At 33.5% G+C, this 16,234-nt stretch overlaps 1 protein-coding gene across 2 annotated transcripts in view; it reads left to right on the top strand.

Annotated features, from left to right (window-relative positions):
- The window catches only part of LOC106715481 (fibroblast growth factor receptor homolog 1), a 73,619-nt gene that overhangs the window by 56,513 nt on the left and 872 nt on the right, over nt 1-16,234 (top strand). Inside the window, exons 3-14 of one of the 2 annotated variants that reach the window (XM_014508774.2) lie at nt 9,739-9,895; nt 11,147-11,274; nt 11,657-11,974; nt 12,158-12,349; nt 12,538-12,740; nt 13,735-13,870; nt 14,086-14,342; nt 14,487-14,727; nt 14,890-15,079; nt 15,166-15,277; nt 15,376-15,569; nt 15,887-16,024. In XM_014508774.2, coding sequence (XP_014364260.2) covers nt 9,739-9,895; nt 11,147-11,274; nt 11,657-11,974; nt 12,158-12,349; nt 12,538-12,740; nt 13,735-13,870; nt 14,086-14,342; nt 14,487-14,727; nt 14,890-15,079; nt 15,166-15,277; nt 15,376-15,569; nt 15,887-16,024 — 2,266 coding nt within the window. Of the gene's footprint in view, nt 1-9,738; nt 9,896-11,146; nt 11,275-11,656; nt 11,975-12,157; nt 12,350-12,537; nt 12,741-13,124; nt 13,349-13,734; nt 13,871-14,085; nt 14,343-14,486; nt 14,728-14,889; nt 15,080-15,165; nt 15,278-15,375; nt 15,570-15,886; nt 16,025-16,234 lie in introns of both variants that reach the window. The other variant, XM_014508773.2, reaches the window with a different exon arrangement.

The raw sequence follows: 16,234 nt of genomic DNA on the forward strand, positions 1-16,234 counted from the left end.
TTAAAATAATTTATAGCTCGACAAAGGACTGATTAAAATGTTGTTATGTTTATCAACGTGACAGTAAAATGTTGCATTGACAATAGCAATGACGCAGTATCACTAGTTCTTTCTCTCTCATTATTTATTTTGACTACCGCACTCAGGGTTCTTTAATGGTTATCTACACTAGATGTTAATTGTTCACTAAGTATAGACTTCATCTTTAATGATAGTATATGGTTATTTTGGTTTAACCTTTTTTGTGTTATTTTAAGCTTTTCTTTCTTTCTTTTTTTCTTTCTTTCTTCCTTTTTTTCTTTCTTTCTTTCATTCTTTCTTCATCATTATCAACATGTCCCTGACGTTATTCCACTCTCGTTGGGTTGGCGTACAAGGTTTTATAAATCTTAAAGATTTGGCTTTCTTTTTTTACGGCCGGCCGTCTGTTTGTCACCAACCCTATTTGGGAATTACTAAGAAGTATAGATTTGTCATGCAAAATCTTTGCTATGTTCTTTTTACAGTACCATTGTGGCCGTTGATATGGACTTCTCGTACTAAGTCTACATTAAGGGCTCTTTCGTCTTCCTAAGTGCAAAATAATTAATCTTTTAATAACGTGAGCCAGGGTTTTCTATGTTACTTTACCTTGGCACACATGATAAAAATACTACTCTTTGAAACACTACTCTCAAACGTCCATCAAAATATTTGAAGGTATTGTCAAATGATTGACAAAAAATACACGTGAAGAAGCGAGGGTTTCGAGTATCAATGCTGTTTCTAAAAACGATACTCCGATATTTGACAAAGTTTATTGGTACTATGAAGATAATTATTCATTCGATTTTGGACCTTAGCACGTAAGTGTTAAAGGTTCACGTAAAAATTTGAAAGGCCAAAATGCTTATTAAGAATATTTAAGGTGTAACGCATCTTCCCTCGTCGAAATTATTTTTGAAATATGAACCTTTTGCCTGCGAAATTAGAGTGCATAAGTCTGGTATTCTTTAATAATTAAGTGCATCCTGAGAGTTTTTGCGGAATTAAGAAAAACAGTTTGCGTTGCCTAGCTACGGTAAAATTATTACTAAATTCCTCAAGAACGTGAATGAATGAACGAATATATTCTACAAAAATCTAGGTTGGCACCGGTCTATCGTTATAACACTTCTGCTGGATTAAGTCCAAGTGACGACCGAGTTGGTAAACATAGAATGAATGAACAATCGTTCACTTAGCCTCATTCATTCTGGAAAAGATCCGATCATTCTGAACCATATTTGTTTATTGCTGGACTGTTTTTCGGTGTACAGCAAACACTATCAGAGCAGCATATTTCTTTAAATTATCGTAGGAGTAAAGTGTTTCAGACTTGTTGTCTGTTTTTATTAGTAACAAAATTTTTAGGTCTCAATCTCTCTGTTATCATCATCCGTTCACTATAAGTCCCCACTGAGGTGCTCGGAGCCTAAGTTAGGGGTGACTAGGCCATAGTCAACCACGCTGGCCCAGTGCGGGTTGAATTCATACATATCTTTGAATTTCTTCTCAGATATGTGCAGGTTGCATTACAATTTTTTCCTTCACCGTAAGAACGACGGATAAATGTACATATGTAAATCGAAACTCGGCGGGATTCGAACCCAGGACCTCGATAACAAGTCAAGTGCTTAACCCCTGAGCCATCGACGCTCCGATCTCTGTTATCAGTATCCGCTAAATATTTATTTTTTGTATTGACCGTTGACATTTCAACATTGACCTTATCAACCAATCGGAATCGGATGTCGTCTCCCGTTAAACTACGAGTAAACGAGATAATTGCACTTCAAAATTACAATGTCAATGAGGCAGTTAAATTGAGTTGTTTTGATACCAAAGCGAAGATAACCACGTGGTGGTGAAACACAAATTGCGGTGGAAACCCACCTTAAGACAAAGGTTAATGTATAGAGGGTCTAAATATTATCATATTTAAATTATTGAAACTTACGTGAGGCATTATCATTAGCTAATATAAGAAAGTGAGTGTTTTAGCTGTTTCATATATTAGTTAATTCTCATCTTTGTGACGACTTTTAGAAAGATATTAACGTATGTTCTTCTTTGACTATTCTTAGAAATTTTCTTCGTCTCCCTGCTCTTTTCACTGCATATTGACGTCATAGTATTTACTTTTCTTCCATACATCTCTATTAGCCGTTATATTTGAATTCATTCCATTTTTAAACGTATTTTCTTTCACATAATTCATCCTTATTTCTTTCTGTCTACCTTTTCCTTTATAGTAAAATCTCTTTATTTCTATTATTCTGATTTAAATACAGACATCAGAATAACGTTAATTTAAGCAATCTATGATCTATGTTAATGATACATATAACTTTAGAAGTGAAAGCTGTTCCTTGTTTGATTGTTTCATCTGATATTGAGCTATTTAATTGAAAGTAGCTTTAATTATGCGTTAGTTTCTCGTGTGTTCTGCTGATACAAGTCTGATATTTAACACTTGGGATTATAAATTTCAGGTTTGGTGAAATCAAATTTTAATGATCAATTATTGTAGACAAACAGACTGAGGTTCGGATTAATAGTAGAGATAACTGTCATTTAATAATGCAAAAGAATTGGTCTTTTTAATCTCTCTACCATCAGCTACTTGTTATCATTCAGTTATTTTAAAATAGTCCAGACTTTTATTTCAAATATGTGACATAATTATTTCACAATTTTATATGACATTAAATTATATAGCAAATTAAATTATACAAGATTTAAACATCCAATACAACTTCATGAGCATAAAATACCCACTTATCGAAAACAAAATGGCTTCCAGCTGTCATTTTTCGAGAAAAAAATTTGATCGCGAGAAAATTATGAATCGAACACGCTGACAAACAGATATAAATACGAACGCCAAAAGATAAATAACGCAATTTATATGAGAAATGGTTTTAAGAGACGAGTTCTCGATGTAGATTTACAATGTTCTTGGTTAAGAGATACGTAAATAGATCACAAGCGAAGATAATTTCGGGGCTAAGGGAAAAGACGACGATTAATTGGTTTTAGATTTATTAGTAGACCATAAACTGTACAATATTAATAAACTTATATTACACAACCGGGGAAACACAACAAAAACAAAAATACATCAGACGTATTTAGTGTTGCCAGTCCGAATAAAGCCGGACATAGGTAGGCTTTTTGATTGCGTGTCCGGCCAAAGTAAACGGTTTTCCGGCTTTTGTTAGGCTTTTTACATTTTCCAAATGAGAGTGTAGAGACAAAATCCTAAATAATATAGGGTGTCCGGCGTAACTGACTGGTCTGTCCAGCTAATAGGTTTGACGACCTGACAACCCTAGACGTATTGGGCAGTCGTCTTTTCAGTTCTTAAACTACATCACAAATTTAAGACAAATAAAATGCTTAAAATCGTATAAATTTTTTGTTTAATTTAAGTAAATTAACTAATACAAATTTTCTGGATTTTAATGCATCGTATTTGAGATCGTTTATTTCATCTTTATATTCTAGAGAGTTGACAAATACCATAAAAATGCATCATAATAATTTCACAATATTTATATATAATTTATTAAAGGTAAACGACCACGATACAGTCATATTTTAAGTACACATCACCATCACAACCTCGTCATAGAGTGAGATACAATTCTAAGTCCGCCCACTCGAAAGATATCTCTTTGGATCCGATCCAAACAATCAAAAACCCATACAACATTGAATTAAAAAAGATTTGCGTTTCATATATTTACGTTGTAAAATATTACTCAAAGAATCTTAAATTATATTTCACGTTTAACGCTGTTTAATAGTAAAAACTAGCTTTCACCCGCGACTTCGTCCGCGCGGAATAAAAAAAATGCACACAAAATAAAAAAGTTCCTGTGCCCGTCTCCTAGTTCTAAGCTACCTCCCCATCAATTTTCAGCTAAATCAGTTCGACCGATCTTGAGTTATAAATAGTATAACTAACACGACTTTCTTTTATATATATAAAGATGTAACCGTAAGTTTCCACTGTCCAAAAACATGTATAAAACATCATGTCATCACTGTCCTTCTCCATGGCAATAAGAGGGTAAACAGTAGGTTATGTTTAAGTGGTGAAAACGATAATCTATAGGTAAGTTCCCACAAGATAATTGTATCATCAATGACTTATCATTAGGCTTATATGTGCAGAAATTCATTTGTTTACGGACCTTGATCATTGCGCTGCCAAGGCCAATGCAATGCGTAGTAAACTGCGCACTTGTAAGTCGTAATGGAACGTAATCTCTCAATATTCTTTCCAAAAGAAAAACGAATATTAAAAAAAAAATGCCAAGTTTACGTTAGTGTATTTCTTCTACAGAAAAACTTGTTGTCTTTATTTTGTCAATAAGGTTGAATGTGAGGGCTATATGTTTTCGTACTAGTGCGTGATACAAAATCTTTAACAGCGGATTTGAACCAAACTCATTTTATATAAGTCTAACCCTTAACCCCCCACACACCTTTGTTTATACCAGTGTGGTCTTGTTCTATTTTTTTTCAACATACATTTGTAATTGTAGGGTGGTGCTGTAGCCAACAATCTCTCTCCATTAAAGGCAGGATTATACTCATAATACAATGGCCGCGGACCGCAATGGAACCTTATCCTAATTGTGATTGTTCCAAAGAGATTATAATTTTATTCAACCGACTGACAATGTGATTATTGAATGAAAGTTTTATTGTACAATTTAAAGGCACAAGACACTAAGGATTAAGTCTTTCTTAGTAAATTTTTTTGTAATTTTTTTGAATTGGTATATTAAATTAAAAAGTTAAATTCTGAATCTATAGATAATAGATCAGTCCATCTTTAAATCGTTCTCACGATTTTGGGACAGTATTGTTTTTAAAAGAAAAAAGAAATATTTGAACAAGTCGAGAAAGTTTTTTTGCTGTACCGTGGGCGCAGGTTTGCATCTGTTCGACATATGCAACCACTAAATCGACCTTTAAGGAGTATGCAAAAGAAATAGTGATGTTCTTAATATATCGATAGCTTAAAAATGTTAAACAAATGTAACCCATCTCTTTATTAAAAAAAAAATAGAAACATAATATGTGTTATGCTGTTCGGCAGTAGAAACTTTATCTTTAATTACAACTAAAGCAAGTTTAATATATTAGCTGCAAAGTTTTTTCCTCATCTTCTATAGATTTTATGGCAAACGATAGTAAGGATGATAATACATTCAGTTAAAATTTTTAACTACTAAAAATTTCCTAAGCCAAACTGCTGCAACACTCAAAAAAATACATATCGACGCTGGAAAGCATAAACGCTGTAGCCCTTGAAATCGCGAATATGTTTTTCACACGTTAATAATTTCAACCATTATCAAACGATAATGATTTTATTATAGGTTAGCACAACTACACAACATTGCTAAATACCGCATGTTTGTAGGCGTATCAGCTCACGAGTTATCATTTTTAGGCTCTCCTGTAAAGTTCATACTTTCGGGGTTACAGCGTTTACGCTTTCCAGCGTCGATATATACAACATACCCCAGCTCACCCGAACATTAAAAAGTCAAACGTTAATGTCCACATAAAACAATCAACGTCCACTCGGTAACAAAACAAAAGACAAACAAAAAATGTACTCGTTGTTTATCGATGTCGATGTAACACAAAGCGCAGCACTGTCCCATCTCTCCCCACTTTACCCTACGGTCATAATTCACAGGCCACAAATCTGGAGGACCGTTAAAGTATCAAGCGTGCTTAACAAAGAACGACAACTTTGTCCACTGTAAGGAATTTGTGTTGCAGCACAATAAAAATAAGGCTACGACTAGAGTAAACTGAATGGCTTTGAAACCTCAGGTCTGTAATACTAACTCTCAGGACATCAGTATAGCTTATATAATTATTTCGGTAATTTTCAGAGAGAGAAGAAAATCTAACTACTGTAAATATCATATATAAAAAACAATTTAAAACAAAATGCACTAAAAAGAGACAAAATAATGTCATGAAAACTCTCTAAACTCTAGTAGTTAGAAGTAGGGGCTCAGTTTTCCGCAACTCCACGATAAGCGCGTATTTTGCGTGTCTCTAAACTCTAAAGAAAGTTCTCTTCTTTCTTGTAACATGTCTATATTGTATAATTATTGTTATTTCGCAGTCGGTGTCGGCCGAAGTAAATAGGTGACATTTTATATTTGAGATGTATTAGACATACTTACGTTTATGTCCCTACTTAGGCCGAAACCGACTCCAAAATAACAATAATTATACAATATAGACATGTTACAAGAAAGAAGAGAACTTTCTTTAGAGTTTAGAGACACGCAAAATACGCGCTTGTCGTGGAGTTGCGGAAAACTGAGCCCCTACTTCTAACTACTAGAGTTTAGAGAGTTTTCATGACATTATTTTGTCTCTTTTTAGTGCATTTTGTTTTAAATTGTTTTTTATGTTACTTTTGAGTGCATTTTGTTTGAAATTGGTTTTTTTAGGTTACTTTTGAGTGCATTTTGTTTGAAATTGTTTTTTTATGTTACTTTTGAATGCATTTTGTTTGAAATTGTTTTTTTTTAGGTTACTTTTGAGTGCATTTTGTTTGAGATTGTTTTTTTTTGAAGTCGGCTATTTTTTTTTCTTAAAATTTTTGTTTTATTTCACAATTTTTAGTGAATTTGAAGTTCAATTACAAATTTCCTTAATACATATAAAGACATAAATAAGACAAATAAAGAAAAGGACTTTCCTATTTGATATGTGTGTACTTCAATTCAAAAACTAATTTAGAATGCAGCAGACTTATCCTTTAAACAATGAAATAATTATCAAAATCGGTATACAAATTAAAAATTACCAAACTAATACATCGTAGCGTGCCTTTAATTTTGTCCAGCCGCGCGCCCCACTAGCATTTTTCGAATGCGCGTAGTTTTTAATTATTTAATATCTCCCAAACTATTGATCAGAATTACATAGTTTAAAGGCTAATGTAATCTGCATTTAATACTCTAGCCATAAAACATATTTATTTGGATAAGGATTCATATCGAATATAATATAATAGCGCCGTAAGCTTACGACGCTGTTTTTCGTGTGCATTTTAATCGAAGTTTGTTCACAATAACATGGTTTTTGTGAGACATCCATAGATGATAGATATATGCCACCGAAGACTTTTATTTAGCAAATTTAAGGATCTATAATTACTCCATACATCATTTTTATGTAAGTCATATAGTTTGACCTACGTAAGCCCAGAAAGCAAAATTGTGCTTTTCGTGTAGCATTTTTCGTTTCCGCGTAATTTTATTCTTACGATATCTCCTAAACTATTAGACAGAATGATATAGTTTCAATTGCAAATATAATCTACATTAAATTCTTTTGATAATGAACATGTTTATTTACATAAGGGTTAATACTGAACTGGAATAATAGCGTCGGAAATAGGGCATGAATTTAATTGATGTTTCTGAAGAAAAAAATGGTTATTGTGAGAAAACTATAAAAGATAGATATATGCTATCGCGGACTTTTATTTAGCACATTTAAAGAGCTACAATTCGCCATACATCATTTTTATGTAGGTCCTATAGTTTAGCCTACGTAAGCGCTGAAAGCAAAAATGTCCCTAATGTTCGCAACAAATTTTGAAGCTATATTCAAAATCTACTAGTCTTCTAGTTATTTAAAAAAAAAAACAAAAAAATGGGACCCACCTGCAAGCACTTCCTTTCGATTAAAATATTTTTCATCAAAATCGGACCACCAGGGGCGGAGTTTCGCGGTAACACACATAAAAAAAAAAAAAAAAAATACAGTCGAATTGATAACCTCCTTCTTTTTGAAGTCGGCTAAAAAGAAGTAGTGTTAATATTAACAATTTGTAGCAATCGTTATTTAGGAGTTGAGTAATAAAATAAATTATTATAATTTAAACGAATATTTTTTTTTTATTTACATGAATATCAAGAAATCATTTCAATTTCTTTTAAAAGAACACTTTATTCAGGTTAACATGGTTATTGATCACCATAAATACAGTTTTTTTTAAAAGTCAGCAACTGCATGCACAAAATTAGTGGTAAAAATAAAACCGTCCGGTACGTGCTGCATGTGGAAAAAACAGAAACATTTTATGTTCGCAAAAATACATACAACTTGAGACGTAGTCGTTTCGCGTTTATTTTTAAGCGTAACAGATTTAAAAATGAACACTAATTAGAGCTAAAAATGATCGAGTAATTGGTGTTTCACTTTAATCCAGTAATAAATCAAGAGTTGAATTTTTAATTGAACTTTAATAAAAATGTAAAATTTATTACAATCGATTTAAAAGTCTTTTATGTTACGAACTATTTCATTAAGAGGAATGATTTCCTTCTTCATACACAATCTTTAAGTATCAGTATTTACCAATACCAATACTTATATTAGTATAATATTTAGTAAATACCAATACCAATTTTACTATGGTTTTTCTATTGTTACAACATACTGAAGTAACTTTATCATTTTCGCAAACACGTGTTATAGGGGTGAAAAATTGTAATCTCCAATATCTACATGTACCTTTCTGCATCTTTTGACATGTATCTTTGTATGTATATAATGTATGTTTAAGGCTTACGTCATAAGAATGAGAGGCGATCACAAAAGTTTGTGTAAAAGCACGTTTCCACTGTATCTAATTATGCGTACGTAACTGTAAGGAAATACAAGTTCAAAAGCTTACGTCATTCTGATCCTCTTTAAAGAAATAGATATATCAATACGCGTTGGAAATCTATAGCCACTACTAGTATTATAAAAGATGCGTGATTACCTCGGTGGAAATGCACCTTAAAGTATTACAGTTGAATAACACAGTGGCGGCAATTTATTGCCTTCAGGTGCTTTGCAAACGCATCGCGCTATTTCTGTCGGTAGCGTGATACTGTGAAGATGGTACCGAAAACAGATTGTTTCGGTCTAGACTTCGAATTGAATAAAATGATTATAAATTTCTATTTTATTTTATCCTTGACAATATTCCCTCTTCGTTAACCTCTACTAACATTAATAAAGAAGATTTCCAGGTCAGGTCCAGGGTAGAAGATAATATAGGTATTTGTTCGCTTAGTTTACAAAAAAGAAATTTCTACAATGACTTCTTTCTCTTGATATTTTTTTAAATGTATCTGTGGGCGGAGCACAAATATTTGTGACAATCGACATTTTATCATCATCGACAAAATTTATATTAAAATTTGTGCATCGCAGTGTACCCTTATCCAGCGTAAAGTACACCAAAAATATAATAGTGGCAATACGAAGGCGATTATCACAAATGTTCGTACTAGGTCCATTGATTACGAATCTCGATGGCGCCTGTTCATATATCATTTCAACTTTTTGCATTCCTTTAGCGAAGACAAACCGTGTAGTGTCATGTTAATACAATTTATCGCCTTGCAGTTCTACATTCAGATTGTTATCTTTGATAACTTCATTTATACAAGATCATTGATAAGTGCAAATAAGCTGAACGACCACAATGTTTGTTTTTTAATCTTAAAAGGTTTTTAATGTTGCCAACACTTTGTGTTAATTTAACGGATTATTTCCAGAGACGGTAAACTTCACACAAACATCGTTATCTTAATTCTATCCTTTTTTAAATAAGAAAGACTGAGAGAATAGAGATAGCAATAATTTATTCTTCTTTTGTTTCAGATGATACTTACACGGTGATCCAAGCATCGACCAATGAGAGATTGCGCCTAGTTTGCGGATTAAGGCCCAGAAGTCAAACGCAAGGGGTACGGTGGCATTTTGATGGCAAACCTTTGGAAGGTCAAAATAAACCACGGATTATCTTACAAAGGCAATGGTAAGATCATTAAATTTTATTATTTTATGCAGAAAATCTAATTATTCGCTTAATGTTTTTTTAACAAAGTTACAAGCAATACATCTTAGACAATTACGATTCTTAAAACCACATTACATTTTAATCGAAAGTTGAAAAAAACATCAAAATTTCCACATGAACAAATCGATTAAGATAAACAAACATTACGTCACATTCTTTTTAAAAAAAATCAGTAAAGATAATGAAGAAAATACCTCAATTAGAACCAAATAAACCAATAAACACAAAACTGACTAATAAAGCCAGCATTTTCTAAAGTGAAACATACAAAGTAAAGCAATAAACATAAACAACAATATAGTAAATTAAACTGAATACAAGAAAGCTCACATCAAAACGCAGTACGCATTGAGAATCCAAAGGCATGAGCAATAACTCATGCTATATGCCAGCTATCGGGACGTTTCTATTTGACGCAAATAAAGCATGCTGTCGATCAAAACAACGTATCAAATCAATCAAGCTACACGCTGATCCAAGATTAAAGTCTAGTCTATTCTAGGCTCCTTGAATAGTTAATGCGTGTAGAGACTTGTACACAACGAGAATTGTCAGTTACTGTCTTTATATTTAAAAGAAATTTAACTTCCACACTCAGAGATAATTAGACTCTAAAGGAGACCCTTAATATAAAATTCTCCTTTACGTTTTTTGTCGAAAATCTAAAAATATCAAATTTAAAGAGTGTAAGCATAAACATAGATAGACCTAGAAAAAAAGGTAAAAAAAATTTTGCTCTCAACTTTCTAAAGGACTAAACTTTTTAAATCTTATTACATCATTTTTCTTCCTTTCTGTAAAGCTTAAAAAATCTATTACAGTAAATTGTTCAATATGAACCAAAATTACATCTACCTATAAATAACAATTGACAATCAAATAGCAGGTCTTCTACTGAATTCGTCTTTAGAAACTGTTGTCTTTACGCAGCATACGAAATTAATGCTCGTACTTGTACAGTTTTTGTATTCACGTCATGTTTGGATTCTAATGTAACCGCAAGTGTAACGCTGGTAGTCTCAAACATGACCGTCATGTTAACAAAAGTACTACTGGCATACAATCAGATACAATAGTACAATAGTACAAGCAAATTTTGTCTATTTAATAGTAATAAAAAGATATTAAGGAAAGAGATGTTGCTTTAAATTAATTGAAAACAAGAATAAGAGGTTAATGAGTAATAAAATATTTTATGTTTATATTCAGGTTAAGGATAAAAGGATTCAGAGCAAAGGATGCAGGCGTATATACGTGTCATAACGATGAAGAGAAAGGAAGGGAAATGAGTGTTACGATCAAGCACAAGCCAGATGTGGAACAAGACAATTTAGAAGGTAAGGAATGGTTTCCTTTAAAAGAAAATAACAAGACAATAACTGGATACTTGTTTTGCTTGAGGTATTTGTATGTCCAATGAGACGTTTGGAATGAGATCTCAATATCGTGATATTTATTTTAATCGATGACTTTATTAACCAGATGTGTAAACATATTGAGAAGAAACTGTATTGTATTTTAATGCCAATTTTAAAGCGTTGTTCTGTATTGCATTTGTATTTCATTTCATTCAAATTAAATACATTCCAATCATATACTTTAATGTAATAAATATTCTGAATACAATCTTTGTATTCCACAAGCGATTATATTTAAAATCTCATATTTCAAATCCGTTTCAAGGAAAGCGTTTAATAAAATACACTTCTGTCTTTACAGAATATCAATCAGATATGGACATGCAAAGACCGATGCCAGAAATATTAGCACAACACGAAGCCGCTCCTTTAGTAGAAAACAATACTTTAGATGAAAAACCAACTGATGTAAAGAGATTGACAAAAAGTTTGAAATACAGAGAATATGATATCAAAGACGAGGATATCGATGATAAGAGTGAAAAAGAACATCCTAATTATGGTCACGTGGATGATACTAAAACAAAGTATGCTCCTAAATTCAAACATCCCTCCAAAATGTTCAATATGGATATGAAACCTGCTGGTAGTTCGATAAGACTGAAATGCGCTGCCGACGGTAAGGATATATATTTCATGGTATTAAATTTTTCTCTCAGTTTATTATAACGTATTCAAATCTCAGTACCTTTTGGGATAAATATTTCCACAAATTGTGAATTCTACCAAACTAAACGGTGCACACCAAATGATTAAATCCATCTGATAGTGATCAGCAGTCCAATTGCCTCTTTAATTGCAGGAAATCCTACACCAAACATCACATGGTTTAAAAACAACGGTACACCCATTATGAGAACGTACTTTCAACCGTCTTATGGCAAATGGTCTATGACGCTGGACGAACTGACGAAAGCCGACAATGGAAACTACACCTGTCTCGTCTGTAATGAACTGGGCTGCATCAATCATACTGTCATACTTCATATACAAGGTAGAGTATAACAAAATCTTAACAGTCATCTAGAAAACACTTTATAAATGTATAGAAGCGTACAAGGTATAGATTTAATAGATTTGGTTAAGTTTAGCCATAAGTGCGTTCTATATTCTTTCCACATAGCATAACATCACGTAACGGATAAAATTAATCCGTTTTAAATCTGTGCTAAATTTCTCTAGAACGGTACCCATCGAAGCCATATATAAAGGAAGGATATCCGGGCAATGTAACGGTTCTTGTCAACGACACGGTGAAGCTCTCCTGCCCACCTGTATCCGATTTAGAACCTTATTCCTATTGGATAAGACCCTCGAATTATTCCTTAAAAGATGCAGAAGTAGGACCGAGTGATGCACCAATACCAGCTGGGGACGTTATTGAGGTTCATATTTTTAAATTTGGTGGAGGTCCAAAAAGTGCTAACATTTCGGTTACGGAAAAAGTTTAATGATATGATGATAGTTTACATATATAATTTGTAGAGATGAGGAGAATTATTTCAAATTATTGGTGACGGCAGTATCCATAATTAAAAATACATTGTTAAGTTATTTATAAGGTGGCGGGATATAGTAAAATCATTACTAATTTACTGATAAGATTTTGTAATTGAAGGTAAATGGTACACGGAATTTCTTAACTTTTCAGCTGTTCGTGGATAACATCTAGCTAGATTTTAAGTTAGTCCTTAAGATATATCAAGGACTCAAAAAAGTATAAATACATTTATAATTCACAAATGTTAACATACTAATCTTTTTTATAGAGCGTTTATACGCAAAACCAGTGCTAACCCAAGGCGTAGTCAATCAGACCAAATTGGTCGGTGAGACGGCGAAGTTAAGCTGCGAATTCCTTTCTGATCTCCATCCGTACGTGTTCTGGATGTTTTTCACAAATGACGAGTATAATTATAATGTCACCATTGACACCAACGATGGTGCCACCCAGGAGTCCATTGTCTTCTACGACACAACTAAACTCATGACGGTGAGGGCGGTGACTAACATATGTGTGGGTTGCATGACATGCTTCAGACATTTTAAAGAATATGACATCATAGAAGCATGATAGCAGTGATGTAATAATATTTGATTTGGAGAAATATTTATGCAGTACATTCGATAGTCCTGAGATTAGCACGAACAAACGCTTCTCATTTATTGTTTTTTTTTTTACATATTTTCACTGTTGCATGGCTACATGCACTAACCTGCAACTATGCATGAAAGCTATCAAATAAGCACGAACTTTTATGTTCATGAAATATTATTGTCTATTTATTTTTAAGTTTATTTTTTCTGGTTTTAAACGTGAATCTTTAAATTTGAGAAATTTTATTGGAACGTTACTATAATGTTGAAATGATTTTGTAGAGCGAAGACCCATCGGATAAACCTGAACAATTGACGATATTCAATGTGACAAAGGAGGACGAAGGCTGGTACGTCTGTGTTGCTCTCAACACTTTAGGTAACACCACAGCTAAAGGATATCTTTCAGTTGTTGAATGTGAGTATAAACTTTTGTACTAGCTTTAAAATAAATTATAAAAGCTTAGCATGAAATAGTACGAAAACACTCGCCCTTTTTAATTGTCCGGTTTTAACAACGTAAATAAATTTTAAAGAAGAATTGTAGATAGATACAGAAGATCTAATCTTCCGTGTCAACGTGGGAGTAAGATAAGGATGTTTGTAATATTCATTTAATTATTACATTTCCAGCATTCCCGGCGCCAGAACCAATAAATCATGGAAAGCACACGCTGTTCATAAATATTTTAACAGCGGTGTTAGGTGCGATGTTTTTAGTCGCAGCTTTGGTAGTCGTGATGGTATTCAAGAAGTTGAAGAGAGAGAAGATTAAGAAACAACTGGCGATTGAAACAGCGCGTGCGGTGATTGTCACCCATTGGACGAAAAAAGTGACGGTTGAAAAGCCACAGATGAACGGAACACCCAGTACGACTGGTGAAGGTTTGGTAGGTATTTCTTTCTTCTTATAGATGTCGCTGTTATAATAAATCATACTGGTTCTAAGCATTGGATAAGTTGGTTAAAATATGTTAAGGATGTGGGACAAGCTTATCAAATCAAATGTTCTATTTGAATGTATCTATTTTTAGTTAATGCCGGTCGTGAAGATAGAAAAACAGAAGTTGTCACAAGTGCAAGGCAACACAAGTGATTCCATGATGATGTCGGAATATGAACTGCCGGTAGATATAGACTGGGAAGTCCCCAGGGAGTCTCTGTCACTGGGCAAGATTCTGGGAGAAGGGGAATTCGGGAAAGTGGTCAAAGCTGAATGCGTTGGGATACTGAAGCCAGGAGTGCAGTCTGTGGTAGCCGTTAAAATGTTAAAAGGTAACTTTGCAAATAATAAATAGTATCAGGATCACAGTTATATTGCGTCTACAGTTATATGCTGTCTATTCTTGATAAAATTCTAAGCTGTCAATATGCAGTATTGTTTCAAATCCAATAAGCTCGTTAAAATAGAAAACGACGATTTTATTAAAATTCCAGAGGGTCACACAGACGCGGAGATGATGGCTTTAGTATCTGAGATGGAGATGATGAAGATGATCGGGAAGCATGTGAATATCATTAACCTGCTCGGATGCTGCACCCAGGACGGGCCTCTCTATGTTATTGTCGAGTACGCGCCAAATGGAAACCTGAGGGAGTTTCTAAGGAATCATCGCCCGGGGAACAGGTATGAAGTAATTTTATTAAAATTTAGATTTCATAATTTAAATAAAAGAATGCATTGAATATTAAAGACTATTTTTGACGTTTCAGATACGAATCACCAACAGAAGACTTAAAAGAGAAGAAAACTTTAACGCAAAAAGACTTGGTATCATTTTCCTACCAAGTAGCCAGAGGAATGGAATATTTAGCGTCAAGACGGGTAAGCAGAAATATCAATTTTGTGCTATAATTAAAAATAAATCCTGCTACTGTTTTTTTCGAATAACTTTAAGACAATATTCATTGTACATTTTCCAGTGTATCCATAGAGACTTAGCAGCACGTAACGTGCTGGTCTCCGACGACTGTGTGCTAAAGATCGCGGACTTCGGTCTCGCGAAGGACGTGCACAGCAACGACTACTACAGGAAGAAGACCGAGGGACGGTTGCCCGTGCGATGGATGGCACCAGAGTCACTCTATCATAAAGTATTCACGACACAGACTGATGTGTAAGTGTACTATATTAAAATGTAAAGAAATGAGAATTTGATATGAATGAAATGAGATATTGGTAATCTAAGTAAACTAATGGAAAACAGGTTAATAAGTGGCTTACCTGATTATGAGTGTCCCAGGTGATATTCATTTGTAGTTCATAGCAATTAAACGAGGAACATGGATAAGGATGCGTTGCTTGTTAAAGAAAGCGAAGGGTGTACATAAAGAAATTTATAGGAAAAACAAGATAACAGTTATTACTCATCCAACAGCTGTTTTCTTTTTACTTTTATCTTATCATGCATTATCTTTTGCTATATTTTTCAAGATGGTCGTTCGGAGTGCTGCTGTGGGAGATAATGACGCTCGGAGGAACGCCGTACCCAACGGTGCCAGGACAATACATGTACCAGCATCTTAGTGCAGGACATCGCATGGAGAAGCCGCCGTGCTGCAGCCTTGAAATGTTAGTAACAATTTACTAAAGCAATACACGAAAAATATGACAAGGAAAGTTTAAAAGACGAAATTTGAAAGTCGCACCAATGATGGAGAAATTGATAAGCTAAACAAGAAAGTAGTGAGGTTAAATGTGAATGAATACGAAGGTAGAGGAAACAGAATAAAGTATAAAGTAGTAAAGTACAGTAAAGATTGTGTGAAAGACGATATTAAG

The sequence above is a fragment of the Papilio machaon genome, chromosome 18 (genome assembly GCF_912999745.1).
Source record: "Papilio machaon chromosome 18, ilPapMach1.1, whole genome shotgun sequence".
Taxonomy (NCBI): domain Eukaryota; kingdom Metazoa; phylum Arthropoda; class Insecta; order Lepidoptera; family Papilionidae; genus Papilio; species Papilio machaon.